A 15,885-nucleotide genomic window follows, 5' to 3' on the forward strand; every position below is an offset into this window, starting at 1 on the left:
GGATTAAAGGCGTGCGCCACCACGCCCGGCTCTTTTTTTAGTTTTATGAGGTAGGGTCTCACTCTAGCTCAGGCTGACCTGGAATTGACTATGTAATTTCAGGATGGCCTCGAACTCACAATGATCCTCCTACATCTGCCTCCCAAGTGCTGGGCTTAAAGGTGTGTGCCACCATGCCTGGTTCATTTGTTTTTTTTGATGGTAGCCATTCTGTAGGAGTGAGATGGAATCTCCAGGTAGTTTTAATTTGCATTTCCCTGATGGCTAAGGATGTAGAACACTTTTTTAGATGTTTACATGTCATCTGTATTTCTTCTGGTGAGAACTCTCTATTTAGTTCCATACCCCATTTTTTTTGATTGGGTTGTTTGATTTCTTATTGTTCTGTTTTTTGAGTTCTTTGTATATTTTGGATATTAATCCTCTGTCATATGTATAGCTGGCAAAGATTTTCTCCCATTCTGTAGGTTGTTTCTTTTCAGAAAGTCATTACCTGTGCCAATATGTTGAAGGGTTTCCTCTACTTTTTCCTCTAGGAATTTCAGAGTTTCAGGTCTGATGTTAAGGTCCCTGATCCACTTGGATTTGATTCTTGTGCATGAAGACAAGGATCTATTTTCATTTTTCTACCTCCCAAGTGCTGGGATTAAAGGCGTATGCCACCACGCCCAGCCAGAGTCTCTTAATACTAGTTGAGCTTGCTGTTTTCCATAAGCCTGGGTAATTCCCTGGTCTCTGCTCCCCTTTGCAAGACAGCGGTTATGTGCGTGTGTGGCCTCACTCAGCTGTTTATGTGGGATCTGGAGATGTGAATTCAGGTGGTTCCAGGCCTCTCAGGCTCTCATGCTTGGGCAAGATGTGCTAAGACTTCATCACTGAGCCATCTTTCCAGCCCATGAAGTTTTTATGTTTCTGTGTTTTCCATTTTAGTTTGGTAGGAATGAAAAGGTGGGAAGTTTTCAGGGCTGTGTAAAGATGGGAAATAGTGCTGAATGAGAGAGGCTAGGCATGGGTATATGCCTGCAGTCTTAACACTTGGGAAGTGGAGGCAGGAGATAGGAGTTTAAAGTCCTCCTCTGGTTTGAGACCAGCCTGGGCTACATGAGTCTCTGTCGCAAATACCACTCCTCCTCAAGAAAAAGTGCTGCATGGGATAAGGAACAAGAAGAAAAGAAATTGGGGCAGACTGAGGGTGAGAGTGAAAAAAGGGTGGGCAATTCCAGGAAGCTCAATGTATATGATAAGGTATTTTCTGGATCTATTACATATATATATATATATATATATATATATATATATATATATATATATAATTTATTTGAGAGAGAGAGGCAGATAAAGAGAATGGATGATAAAGAGAATGGATGCTCCAGGGCCTCCAGCCACTGCAAATGAACTCCAGACGCATGCACCACTTGTGCATCTGGCTTTATGTAGGAACTGGAAAATCAAATCTGGGTCCTTTGGCTTTGTAGGCAAGCACCTTAAACCACTAAGTCATCTCTCTAGCCCCTATTATGTATTCTTTTTCTAGACTCCTGTCACAACTCTATTTTCCATCATGGAATTATTTCTCCTTATTTTGTGTTGTTTGTTTTTTTGAGGTAGGGTCTCACTCTAGCTCAGACTGACCTGGAATTCACTATGTAGTCTCAGGGTGGCCTCGAACTCACTGTGATCCTCCTACACCAGGCTTTCCAAAATTTTTATTGCTATAATAATAATAAGAAGGAGAGCCGGACGTGGTGGCACATGCCTTTAACCCAGCACTGGGGAGACAGAGGTGGGGGATTGCCATGAGTTTGAAGCCACCCTTAGACTGTATAGTGAATTCCATGTCAGCCTGGGCTAGAGTAAGACCTTACCACAAAAAAACCCAAATATATATATATTTGGTGCTGAAGAGATGGCTGAGGGGTTAAGACAGCTTCCTGTGCAGGCATGGGGATCTGAGACTGTTGAGCTTAGTTCTCCTGAACACATGTAGTTAGGTATGGCCATATACAGCCCCAGTCCTGTGGGGAATCACTGGAGCTTTTGAAAACAGCAAGCTCAGAATCAGTGGAGAGACTGTCTCAAAGGAAAAGTGGATGAGCAATGGAGGAACACACCCAACTTTCTCATTGTGTACACGTGGGGCACTGCATGTGTGCACACACATACCATATGTGCACACACACATACCACACGGAGCAGCACATCACACACCTAAGAAAGAAAGAAAATTTTCCATGGAATAATTATGTACATTTGTTTTTTTCCCCCTTTAAATAGAATTGATGATCTGAAGAAATGGATACTTCTCCATCCAAAAAATACCCAGTTAAAAAACGGGTGAAAATACATCCCAACACAGTAATGGTGAAGTATACTTCTCATTACCCCCAGCCTGGGGATGACGGATATGAAGAAATCAATGAAGACTATGGAAATTTTATGGAAGAAAATCCAAAGAAAGGGCTGCTGAGTGAAATGAAAAGGAAAGGAAGAACTTTCTTTGGAACCATGGATACTCCACCTCCACCAAGAGAAGACCCAATGACCAGTGAGATCGGAAACTTCCAGAGCTTTGCAGAAAAAAATATTTTCCAGTCCCGAAAAATGTGGATCGTGCTGTTTGGATCTGCTTTGGCTCATGGATGTGTAGCTCTTATCACTCGGCTTGTTTCTGACCGTTCTAAAGTCCCATCTTTAGAACTGATCTTTATCCGTTCCGTCTTGCAGGTCTTTTCTGTGTTAGTCGTGTGTTACTATCAGGAGGCTCCCTTCGGACCCAGTGGATACAGATTACGGCTCTTCTTTTATGGTGTTTGCAATGTCATTTCTATCACCTGTGCTTACACATCATTTTCAATAGTTCCTCCCAGCAACGGGACCACAATGTGGAGAGCCACAACCACAGTTTTCAGTGCTGTCTTGGCATTTTTGCTTGTAGATGAGAAAATGGCTTATGTCGACATGGCTACCGTTGTTTGCAGCATCCTAGGCGTTTGTCTTGTCATGATCCCCAACATTGTGGATGAAGACAACTCTTTGTTAAATGCCTGGAAAGAAGCCTTTGGGTACACAATGACTGTGATGGCTGGCCTGACCACTGCTCTTTCTATGATAGTCTACAGATCCATCAGGGAGAAGGTCAGCATGTGGACTGCATTGTTTACCTTTGGTTGGACTGGAACAATCTGGGGAGTGTCTACTATGTTCGTTCTTCAGGAGCCCATCATCCCTTTAGATGGAGAAACATGGAGTTACCTCATTGCTATATGCATCTGTTCCACTGTGGCGTTCTTAGGAGTTTACTATGCCTTAGACAAATTCCACCCTGCTCTGGTCAGCACAGTGCAGCACCTGGAAATCGTTGTAGCTATGGTCTTACAGCTATTAGTGCTACACATATTTCCTAGTGTCTATGATGTCTTTGGAGGAGTGATCATTATGACTAGTGTATTTGTCCTTGCTGGCTACAAACTCTACTGGAGAAATGTAAGAAGGGAAGACTATCAAGAAATATTAAACTCTCCTATTAAATGAATACCAGTTGTTATGATCTTGTTAATGTCTAGTTATCAATATGTACACTGCCACTTTAATATTTAACTATAGATGTCCTTTGTGATATAATTGACAGAGTGCTATATAATGTATAATGAGCAGATGCAGAAAAATATTCTAATGATTATATTCAAATATAAATATTAAACATATGAACTATATCATGAACCTGGTGTCTTTACAATTACATCCTTCAATACACTGAATTCTTCATTCATTCACAAGTTGAAATGTTGAACACTAAGCTATGATTTGCCATTACTTTCATGGGGAACATAAGGATTTGGGGCTGGAGCAATAGCTTAGTGGATAAAGCACTTGCTCAAGAGTGAGAACAGGAGGTTTGAGTCCCAGCACCCACGTGAAAAATAGCCAGGTGGGCATGGTAGTCACCTGTGGGTTCAGTGAGAGATCCTTCCCCAGTAAACAGAGTACAGAGACATCTATAAAGGCACCCAATGCCAACTCCATCCTCCACATATATGTGAACCTGTATCCACGCACACATGAACATACATCACACACACACACACACATACACACACACACACTCCCAACAAAGAAAATCTAGGAGGTCATAAAAGTGGTTAAAAGACCTTGTCTTGAGATAAGAGTGAGGGAGCAGGAAAGGATATGGTTTTTCTGTGATAGTGGGCCCAACATTAGAATGAAAAATTATTCTTCTCTTTCTTGCCCACATTAGGCAATGTATAGGAAAAAAAAGAATTACTTATATTCTCCTATATGTATATCTATACTCTACTATAGAAACTATCTATATTTTCCTATATGATGCTATGGCTCAGACCCTCCAAATTATATTTTTCTGATGTTACCTGGTATCTCATTGGGTTTTGTCCACAAAGAACATTAGAGAAAAATGGGTCTGATGGTACAAATTGTAATCTCAGTGACTTGTGAGGCAAAAGCAGGAGGATTGCAAGTTCAAGGCCAACCTGGGCAGCTTAGTGAGACCCTATCTCAAAAAGCAGAAAAAGGGGGATATAGCATTTACTTAGCATGTGGCAGGACCTAGGTTCAATCAATCCCCAGAGTTTCTGAAGAGAGAAGAAAGAAAAAGAAGAAAGTCATTCCAGGGAGACTAGAAGGCAGAAAGAGAAAAGGGACTTACTTCTTCCATTTGCTTTTAGCATCTTTGCTACCCTAGCACTCATCAGCAGCAATTGATTATCTCCTTAAGCTTTTTTTTTTTTTTCTTTCAGTATTGTCTTCCCTACAGCATCCATCTCATCATTCCCTCTCAGCAGTAGAAGCAGCTAGATAGCCCTCTCATACGTCTGAACTGTATCTCAGCTTGGTCATTCTGCTATGCTTCTGAGACTCTTTAGTCCAAATCTCATTTTCCCTTTTCATTAGCCGCAGGAGTGGCAGCTGAGCCATGCAGCCATCACCTTTCAGGTATTTCAGTGTCTCCCCCAGCCTTTGTGTGTGTGTGTGTGTGTGTGTGTGTGTGTGTGTGTGTGTGTGTGCGCGCAGGGTCTTTTTTTCTTCCTTTTTTTTTATTTAAGCAATTTTTTATTAGATATGGACATATTTAGTATGTAAACAACACATGTTGGTACCATTCTTTCCCTCTTCCCTGCCCCTTTTCTGATGAGGCCCTCCTCCTTTGAGAGGCAGATCAACCCATGGGAATTGTGGGTCATGCATTATGGGGGGACAGGCAATGTCTCTGTGCAAAATGTCCCAACTTGTGGCTCTAACAATCTTTCTGCCCCCTCTTCCACAAAATTCTCTGAGCCACGCTGGGAGTATTTTAAGTCTACTTCAGTGGTGGGCACTTAGGAACCTCTGGATCTCTGGTTTGATAGGTGGTGAGTGTCCTCAGTGTCAATCTCTTTCACCCTTGTGCTGATATCTGGTTCACTAAGAAAGCAGCACTCTTGCTCATTTCCCAATTCCTCTGTGGTTTCAGCTGTGGTTGGGGTGACTCCACTCACTGGGTCATTTATCTCCTCAAGTCCAGCTCTGATCTGGAAAAGAGAACCAGATTCTCCAATGGAGAATGAAGTCGGCACCAGTTAAGTGGGATAACCATTATTAATTTAGAGAGAATTAAAAGGGTGTAGACCCTCTTATAGCTCAAGGTTAGTGGGATCTTGATAATGGAAAGCAGAATCATTATCTGGATATGATTTTGACTTGTTTCCCTGTTCCAGATGTGGTTTCCTTTCCACTGAGTGGATCAGTTAGCCAATCCATGAGCAGTTGGTTACCCACCATGGCTGTGTGCCACTATTGCACTTATGTGAGCATCATGTCAAGTTGTTTGACTCTGAGTCACTTAGACTTTGAGTTGCTTAGACAGATGTTGGCCACTTTCCCCCAGTAGGTCATGTAGTGCCTTGCAGCACTAGATGGGACAATTGTCTGGGGACTGGCTCTCCACCAGATTCCAACTAGGTCTCTTCTTGATCCATGCCAACAGCATATGGTGTCTTTAGTAGTAGACCCTGTTATTCCCTTACTGGGTATTTACCCTAAAAGCTCCACATATCAATTCAGAGATAATTGCTCAACCATATTTATAGCTGCTCAATTCATAATAGCTAATAACTGGAATTAACCCAGGTGGCCATCATTGGATAGATGGGTAACCAAGATGTGGTATATCTACAGGATGGAATTCTAATTAGCAGTAAGAAAAAATAACACATTGAAATTTGCAGAAAAGTGATCAAACTTGGAACAGATTATTCTAAGTGAACTCACACAGAAAGACAACCATTGCATAATCTCACTCATCTGCATTTCGTAACCTGGATCAGCCCAAGTTGCTGACATAACTGAATAGCATCTTGAGGCTTGGACAATAGGGAGGGTAGGGCTTGGGGAAGGTAAAGGGTAGTGGGTCATAAAACTGAACCCAAATTGAACTGGTACCCTAGAATCCTATATCCTGCATGTAAGATTAAAAGGTGGAACCCAGGCTGGAGAGATGGCTTAGCGGTTAAGCACTTGCCTGTGAAACCTAAGGACCCTGGTTCGAGGCTCGATTCCCCAGGACCCACATTAGCCAGATGCACAAGGGGGCACACGCATCTGGAATTTGTCTGCAGTGGCTGGAAGCCCGGGCATGCCCATTCTCTCTTTCTCTCTCTGCCTCTTTGTCTGTCGCTCTCAAATAAATAAATAAAAATAAACCAAAAAAAATTTTTTAAAAAAAGGTGGAACCCTTAAGAGGGCCTCAGGGAGAGCACCTCAATCGAAGGGCCCTGGAGAAGGTGAGATGAAACCTAACCTCAAATTTCTCCCATTTCTCTTTCTTCTCTGTCTTTTTCTTTTTTCTTTTCCCTTGGTGCTGGCCTATAATTCCCTGTACCAGGATATGGTTTACATCAACAATGATCTGTTGGTAAGAGAGACCTACTAGATCTCCCAAAACAAACAAGACAGATTTCTGTCAGAGTACTTAATAACCATGCAGAGGCTAATGTGAGACCCTACTGCTGAAGACAACATACACTGTTGGCCTGGACTGTTTTTTTTCGGTGTTTAAAGGTAGGGTCTTGTTCTCTAGGCCAGGTTGACCTGGAATTCACTCTGTAGTCTCAAGGTGGCCTCGAACTCACAGCGATCCTCCTACCTTTGCCTCTGGATCTACCGCCACACTTGGCAGGGGTAGGGGAGTCTGTTTAAGACTGTGTCTCATTATGTAGCCTTGGTTGGTCTGGAACTTGCTCTGTTGACCAGGCTGACATTGAACTTGCAGCAATCTTCCTGCCTCTGTGTTGCGATGACAGTCATGAGCCACTGTGCCTGGGTTCAGTGTTCTCTTTTTGCTATTTCAGTCCATCAGCACACAGGATACTAAATTTTCCCCACTGTGAGATCCTGTGATTTCTGTTTTCCTGGCTACCATGCCTCCAAATCATCCCCAAACAAACCCACATTTGTAAGGTTCATAAGCTTTGGGGAAATGTCAACATTTAGATTTTTTTTCCCCAGAGATTACTAGACATTAGCTTGCAATAGAAGTTACGTAAGTGGAGCCTGACAGGGTGACACAGACTTGTAATCTCAGCTGTTTAGGAGGATGTAGCTAAATTTGAGGTCATCTTAGGCAATTTAGTGAGACCTGTTTCAAAATGAGCAAAATAAAAAGGGTCGGGGATACAGTTCAGCAGTGTAGGGCTTGCCTCACATGCATGAGGCCCTGGGTTCAATTTTCGGCACCTAAAATTGGGAGTGTGTTGGGGGTGGAGGACTGGGGAGATGGCTCAGTCAGTAAAGAGCTTGCTATGAAGACCTGAATTAAGATTCCCAGCATCCCAGCACATAAAATATGTGCAAGGTGGTATGTCCAGGTGGTGTGTTCATAACCCCAGTGCTGGAAAGGCGAGGACAGGAGGATCCCTGGGGATTGTTGGCTAGCTTATCTAGCCCAATTGGTGAGCTCTGAGTTCACTGAGATACCTTATCTCAAAAAACAAGGTAAAGGGCAATTGAGGAAGATACCCCAAACCAACCTTAGGTCTCCACACACATGTGCACATGCACCTGTACTCATGTGTGCTTTCACATGACTACACACACATGCATGCACATCACACACAAATGCAGTTAGAAAAGAAATCTGACTTGAAGGTGTGGGGGGAAATAAAGTGTTAAAATTTGTGCTAAGTATAACATAAATGTAATGGTTTTCTTAGCAGAAGAGCAGAAAATGGGCAGGCAAAATATTTGAAGAATTATTAACCAAAATTTTTCCAAGTTTGATCAAAAAAAGAAAATAGGGCTGGAGAGATGGCTTAGTGGTTAAGGCATTTGCCTGCAAAACCAAAGACCCAGGTTTGATTCCCAGGACCCACGTAAGACAGATACACAAGGTGGCACATGCGTCTGGAGTTTGTTTGCAGCAGCTGAAGGCTCTGGTGCACCCGTTTCTCTCTTTCTCTCTTTGCCTCTTTCTCCCTCCCTCAAATAAAATAAATTTAAAAAAGAAAGAAAGAAAGAAACTGGGTGTGGTGGCTCACGCCTTTAATCCTAGACCTTGGGAGGCAGATGTAGGAGGATTGCTGAGAGGTCAAGGCCATCCTGTGACTACATAGTTAATTACAGGGCAGCCTGGACCAGAGTGAGACCCTATCTCGAAAAACCAAAAATAAATAAATAAATAAAAATAAATTGTTCCATTAAAAACATTGAAACATTCTTAAAAAAAAAAAAGAAAGAAAGAAAGAAAATAAACATCAGCATGCCAGTGAGCAGGGAACCAGATGAACCCTTAGCAGGACAAATACAAAGAAGAAAACTCTAGAAACAGTGTGACTGTAGGTACGGAAATGTGGATATCAGTATAAACTGTCAACAGAGAGAAAGCTGCAGAATCTTACCAGCAGCCAGAAAACAAAAACAAAAACAACAAAAAGACACACAGAAAATGATCAGAATTACTACTATTTTCTTAGCAGAAACAAGGAAGGACAGACTATAGCAGAACAACATCTTGAAAGTACTAAACTCTACAAAAAAAAAAAAAAACAACAAAAAAAAAACGAACCTATCCTTCTTGCCTATAGGATAAAATCTAATGTCCTTGTCTTCCATTTCTAGAGGTATTGCTTAATACCCTTGTTTGTTATACAGGCCCTTTGATGTAGAAAACCCTTCTCAGCCTGGTTAATTTCCTTCCCACATATCGGCCTTCGTCTTGTGACTTAATGCCCCCTTCACCTTGTATGCATCCGGTGTGGTGTTTCATATATTAATGATACATGTTGGTTCCAATTTCATTCTGACATTGCTTGAGCTCCTTTAAGGTGTGGACTGTTCTTTAGACACCCAGTACCTCTCTGTAGCACCTACCACAAAGTGGCCCCTGTCCTGCAACAGCAGAACTTAAATTTAGTTACCAGAGCCCACTAATTCTAGACCTCAGAGTCAGGCCTGTGATTACTTCTTGCAAATTGGTAGGTAGTTTTCTTTCTTTTTTTCCCCCTAAACACTCCTGTCTGATAGTGCTGTTAAATTCATTCTAAGTATCTCGTCTTTTACTATTAGCTGTTAAATTTCCTGGGAAAGGCTTTGAGGAACAGAGACTCATTTTTCCTTTCCTTATCTTCCCCAATCTAAAAATAAATAGTTTATTTATCTTGGTGGTGAATAGAATGAGTTGCTTATATGTTTTTATCCTTTAGCTGCTCATGTGTCAAGTTTTTTAAAAAATATTTTTATTTGGGCTGGAGAGATGGCTTAGCGATTAAGCGCTTGCCTGTGAAGCCTAAGGACCCTGGTTCGAGGCTTGGTTCCCCAGGTCCCACGTTAGCCAGATGCACAAGGGGACGCACGCGTCTGGAGTTCGTTTGCAGAGGCTGGAAGCCCTGGCGCGCCCATTCTCTCTCTCTCTCCCTCTATCTGTCTTTCTCTCTGTGTCTGTTGCTCTCAAATAAATAAATTAATTAAAAAAGTATAACAAACAAGGGTATTAAGCAATACCTCTAGAAATGGAAGACAAGGACATTAGATTTTATCCTATAGGCAAGAAGGATAGGTTCGTTTTTTTTTTTTTTTTTGTAGAGTTTAGTACTTTCAAGATGTTGTTCTGCTATAGTCTGTCCTTCCTTGTTTCTGCTAATTTAAAAAAAATATTTTTATTTATTTGAGAGGAAGAGAAACAGGCAGATGAGAGAGAGAGAGAGAGAGAGAGAGAGGGAGAGAGAGAGAGAGAGAGAGAGAGAGGGAGAGAATGAGTGAGAGAGAGAGAGAGAGAGAGAGAGAGGGAGAGAATGAGTGTGTTCGTGCAAACAAATTGCAGATAAAGACACTGCCTTGTGCATCTGGTTTATGTGGGTACTGGGTAATTGAACCTGGGTCCTTTGGCTTTGTAGGCAAGCGCCTTAACCACTAAGCCATCTCTCCAGACCATGTGTCAAGTTTTGAACCAGATATTGTTGTTGCCTGATTCTGGTTAATCCCTGGTATACTCAGCACAAATTTTCAAAGGTAACTGTTTTGGTTTGAGTTCTGAAAGAGGGAAAGAAGCAGCCACTTGCTTGCTGTATCAGTTATTGTTTCTTGTTGCACAAACCACTTGACCAGAAACACTTAAGGAAGTTTATTTTCAGCTTACAGTTTTGAGGGAAAGTCTACCATGTTGAGGAAAGCATGACATGAGCAGAAACCCTGTGTCATACCTTCATATCAACAGGAAGAAAGCAAGAGAGAGAGCAAGCCGGGTTGGGCTGTAATACCTGGAGCTTCAACCTCCATCACCAGTGACATACTTCCTCTAGAAACTTCTTAAAGGTTGCACAACCTTCCCAAACAGTGCCATGAACTAGGGGCTAAGTACTCATAGGAGTCTATGGGAAACATTTTATATCCAAACCACCAACCTTGTTTGGGTTTGGAAGTTGGGGGAACAGTGTGTATGAAATGAAGTCTTTGGAGCAACTCCCATTAGGAACAACAACTTCATTTCCTCTAAGTGTAACTTTATTTAAGATTTTTTTTTTCTATCTACCTTTCCACTCTATGCCTATGCTTTCCTCCTCCTCTTCCTCTTCTTCCTCTTCCTTCTCCTCCTCCTCTTCTTCTTCTTCTTTTGTTATGTTTTGAAACAGGTTCTTATTTTCATCCAGGCTAGCCTGGAACTTACTCTGTAATCCGGGTTGGTATTTAATTAATGATAATACTTGTACCTCAGCATCCAGAGTGCCGGGATTAAAGGATTGTCCCACCACAGCTGGTCATACTATCCTCTTTTGTTGATGGTTTTTCTCCTCTTCCCTCCTCCTGTAGGCTGGTTTTGAACTCCTGACCCTCCTGCCTCTAACTCACAAGTGCAATGATTACAGGCATGGTGCACCATGCCTCATTCAGATTTCTTCTTCATTTCTTCTTTTATTTACTTGGGAGAGGAGTTTGAGGCAGATAGAGACAGAAATAGAACAGGTGTGCCAGGGCCTTTGGCCACTGCAAACAGACTCCAGACGCATGTACCATCATAAGCATCTGGCATACATGGGTCCTAGGGAATTGAACCTGGGTCCTTTGGCTTTGCAGGCAGGTGCCTTAACTGCTAAGCCATCTCTCCAGCCTTCAATTCTTCTTTTTCATATTTTTTTTCTTTTCTTTTCTTTTCTTTTTTTTTTTTTTGAGGTAGGGTCTCACTCTAACCCAGGCTGACCTGGAATTCACACTGTATTCACAGGGTGGCCTTGAACTCACAAAGATCCTTCTACCTCTGCCTCCCAAGTGTTGGGATTAAAGGCGTGCGCCACCACACCTGGCATTCTTTTTCATATTATTTTTGATGGGAGGACTTTCTTTAAGCTTTCTCTTTCACTTGCAGGTTTTTGTTGTTGTTGATGATGTTGTTTTTGCTCAAACTCAGAGCCTTGTACATGTTGAACACATGCTCTCCCACTGGGCTACAACCCCCTCAACCCGCAGGTGCACACAGTACCGAAGAGGATGGATCGGTCTTGAAAGTACGTTCACATTATTGGCCCCTTCAAACTGGAAATTTTCTTATAAAATAAAATGTAAACTTATGACTTAAGCATATTTTTCTGGGTTAATTACATACAAGTTATGAGACAGCAAGGACTGTATTTTACTTGTTTTTGTCTTCATGCCCTCTGCCAATCACGTTAAATATGTAACTGGGATTCATTTTAAAGCAGGTCCTGCTGTTTGTTGTGTGATTTCTAGACAGTTTTTTCAGAAATGAATGCAATAGTATCTTAATCCATAAACTTTATAAAATATAACAAGAAATAGGAAAATTGTTATACTAACTTGTACTGCTATAACTAAATACCAGACTAGATGGCTTTAAAATAGAAATATGACCAAGCACATGCGTTTAATCCCAGCATTCGGAGGCAGATGTAAGAGGCCACCCTGAGACTATTTAGTGAATTCCAGGTCAGTCTGGGCCAGAGTGTGACCCTACCTTAAAAAAAAAGTAGAATTATTTTTTCCCCTAAAAGTATGGGGGCTGGGAGATTCAAGATCAAGATGGCAGCATTGTTAATTTTAGGTGCTGACTTTCTTCCTGGCTTGAAAAAGGCTATCTTCTTTGTGAATCCTCACGTAGTGGAGAGATCCCTCTTATATCATAAAACGCAAATATAAACTTCTGCAAAAAACCCTGACCAAATCAAAAGTAGACACTGATTCTATTTAATTGGTGCCTTACCTTTATGACCTCACTTAATTTTAATTACCTCCTAAAGGTTTTTCTCCAAATACAATTATACTTGGGGTTTAGCACATAAATTTTGCAGGAATACAATTCAGTCTATAGTGGGTAACTCAGTTATCCAAACCCTCAGTTTCAAATACTGTTATGCTGAATGCAAAATAAAAATTCATTTTCAGTATTCATGTTGGATGATAATAATAGAATGTAGATAGAGTAGCTGTTGCCCAGATTTTATTTTTTATTTTTTGAGGTAGGGCCTCAGGCTGACCCGGAACTCACTCTGAAGTTCCAGGTTGGCCTTGAACTCACTGTGATCTTTCTACCTCTGCTTCCAGAGTGTTGGGAGTAAAGGCATCTGGGTGTGGCTCAGTTTTATAGTCTGCTTTTCTCAGTTAAATTCAGGCTAGGATGGGTTATACGTAATTTGTGCTTTACGTTATACTCCTACATCCAACATAGAGGTAGGCCAACATCTTTGTACCCATTAGCATGCAAATGACCAATTTTTACGTTAAATGTAGAAAAAGGAATTTTCAGGATTTACGGTTATGATCAGGATTAAAGGGAAAGGAAGATGGATATATTAATATTCCAACAAGTTTATTGACAATGATGTACTTAGGTATTAGGGGAAAGTGAATGCTGTTGTAATTTTGCCGGATTTGGATTTATGGACTCTGCAATATATATGCGAGGATGCACTACGATGGGGGAAAAAAATACCCGTATTTCAAGAAGGCTACTGAACCCAGAGTATTCTCTTTAGGTGCCACATCTAAATTAAGCAACAAAGATGGGTCGAAAAAAAAATGAAGAGGAAAGTTACGGGCCGCTGCAAAACTGGCAATGCCCTCAGCAGGTGGCTGGGGCTGAGAATGGGCAGCTGAAACTCCAAAGGTTACTGTCCTTTTAATCCGGCTGGAAACCGAGGGTGAAGCTGCCCACGCGTGCACCCGGCGCTCCGAAGCTCTCAGACAGCTCATTTAGGATGTGGTTTAAATTAAGCATCCGCCTGACTTCTCCCTAGGCCTTTTTGTTTTTCTTTGTTGCACCCTGTCCCTAAGACTCTGCAGCTTGCAAGGCCCGTTCCTGTGCAGAAACCAGGGCAGTTAAAGGGCTGTCCTCTCCCGGGCGCAGTGATTCTTCGCTGGGTGGCTTCCAGCAGCGCTGAGATAAGCTCAAAGTAACCAGTCCGGGAAAGCAAGCAAGAAGCCGAGGAAAGTCAGCGCCAGGCCCAGCGAGCGGCACCCTCCCCGGGTTTGAGCGCCGCGCAGCCTCCGCTCACGGAACACCCAGCTGCACAGCGCTTGACGGACACCCGAGTCCGCCCAATCCCGGCGCGGCTCAGAGGGGAACCGAGGGAAGGCAGCGCTCCGAGCCAATCAGCTTGGGCGGGGAGCGGGTTTCCTGCGCGCACGGGCCCGCCCACCAGCCGCGCCGCGCCCCGCCCCCTCCCCGAGAGCTACGCGGCGGCGGAGCGCGCGGGCCTCGTGCCGTAACGGCCCCATCCGTGCAGCCGCGGGGCCGTCGTCAGGTGACTGGAGCCGCTCGGGCTCGGCGGAGGGAAGGTGAGACGGGCCCTGCCGCTGGGGCGGACACATCCGCACGCGAGCCCTTTAACGTCCCCGTCCCCCCGTCGGTCCGGACGGCCCCGGTGGCTAGCGCGTCGCTTCCTCTTCCCGGGGCGAAGTGAGCGCCGTCCGCCGGCGCGGAGGGGGGCGGGGAGGCCGCTCGGCGGCGCGGGGCGTCTGCTCGGCGCGAGCCCCGCGGCCTCTCCCCGCGGCCAGCGCCGCCCCGCCGGGCCCGAGGGAGGACCCCGACCGGGGTTACTGCGAGCTGCCTTCTCCTGGGGCACCGGGGGAAAGTGCTGCCTGTGGCGGCGTCGCCATCCGGGGCCGGGGAGGTCGGGACGCGGCGGGGAAGGCAGGCAGGCAGGCAGGCAGGCAGGCAGGCAGGGCACCGGCGCCTCCTGCCCGGAGCCGGAGGAAGTCGCGGGGACGAGGGGACGGCATCCCCGGACGCGCCCGCCCCCCTCGCCCCCAGGGCCGAGCCGCGGCCGATGGGTCTGCGCTCCAGCTGCTTGGTCTCCGCGAGCTTTTGGCTGGGGCGGTGTGTCCTGTGGAAGAACCCATCGCCGTCGGCTCGCTAGTTTGGGGTTTCCGTCCCATTTCCTATTGTGCGGAATTCCGCCCAAGTTCACGGTCGGCTTCGGTTCAAGGGCTGAGGGCCGTCTTTATAATCGCTCGGTCCATTGTCGGACTGATCAGAAATCCACCGAACGTCATTCTGCCCCGTTATGTTAGTTAGGTAAGAGTCCTTAAGGGGTGTGTGTTGATAGAAACGGGGGGAGGGCGGGGAGTCGGGAGGGAAGGAGGCTCAGAAAACTTTGTGACCCCTCCCCTCATCTTGGTTGAGGAGCAGCGGTGAGGCTGTGTCCAGCCAAACGAGGAAGTGTTGCAAGTAGTAGTCATTTTTCAAACCTTAACTTGTGTAAGATTTGGAACAAAACAACCAAAGCGGTTTCTTTTTTTTTTTTTTAATATATTTTATTTATTTATTCATTTGAGAGAAAGAAAGGAGAGAAGGGGAGAGAGAGAGAGAATGGGCGCACCAGGACATCCAGCCACTGCAAATGAACTCCAGACGTATGCGCCCTCTTGTGTATCTGGCATATGTGGGTCCTGGAGAATCGAACCGGGATCCTTTGGCTTTCCAGGCAAATGCCTTAACTGCTAAGTCATCTCTCCAGCCCCCGTAGCGATTTCTTAAAGCACCTAGAAATGAGTTGTGTCTCATTCTTTCATAGACATGTCATTCACATCTTGATAGTAACCTAAATGTGTGTTGGTGGGTTAGTACTGGTTTCAGTTGGTTCATGTGTGATTTCTTTGAGAAAACTGTAATGTGTAGGAATTGGCTATGATATCTATAAACAGTTTGCGTAATGTTCAGGTCTGCGCAGCTGCATGTTCATGAATTAAATTTAAAAATTTTTACCTTTCCCCCCCTAAGCATTCTGTCAAGATTTTTGTAGGATCCATTAGTATATATATGTGTATATATTTGACATATATATGTAATATTTTGTTAGACATTAAGTGATATTTAATACTGTTGGTTTTATTTTGTGTTGAGAACTTTGTTTCCAAAGTTCAAGA

At 43.9% G+C, this 15,885-nt stretch overlaps 2 protein-coding genes across 5 annotated transcripts in view; both read left to right on the plus strand.

The window, feature by feature from the left end:
- Nucleotides 1–3,720, plus strand: part of Slc35g2 (solute carrier family 35 member G2) — a 42,431-nt gene extending 38,711 nt beyond the window's left edge. For all 3 annotated transcript variants that reach the window (XM_004664350.3, XM_045136244.1, XM_045136245.1), the window contains exon 2: nucleotides 2,275–3,720. In XM_004664350.3, coding sequence (XP_004664407.1) covers nucleotides 2,293–3,531 — 1,239 coding nt within the window. In that variant the 5' untranslated portion in view covers nucleotides 2,275–2,292 and the 3' untranslated portion in view covers nucleotides 3,532–3,720. The remainder of the gene's footprint in view (nucleotides 1–2,274) is intronic.
- Nucleotides 3,721–14,182: 10,462 nt separating this feature from the next.
- Nucleotides 14,183–15,885, plus strand: part of Nck1 (NCK adaptor protein 1) — a 53,496-nt gene continuing 51,793 nt past the window's right edge. The window contains exon 1 of one of the 2 annotated variants that reach the window (XM_045137039.1): nucleotides 14,183–14,295. The gene's annotated coding sequence lies outside the window, so the exon portion shown is untranslated. Of the gene's footprint in view, nucleotides 14,296–14,811; nucleotides 15,035–15,885 lie in introns of those variants that run through there. The other variant, XM_045137038.1, reaches the window with a different exon arrangement.

The sequence above is a fragment of the Jaculus jaculus genome, chromosome 17, assembly GCF_020740685.1.
Source record: "Jaculus jaculus isolate mJacJac1 chromosome 17, mJacJac1.mat.Y.cur, whole genome shotgun sequence".
Lineage (NCBI taxonomy): Eukaryota > Metazoa > Chordata > Mammalia > Rodentia > Dipodidae > Jaculus > Jaculus jaculus.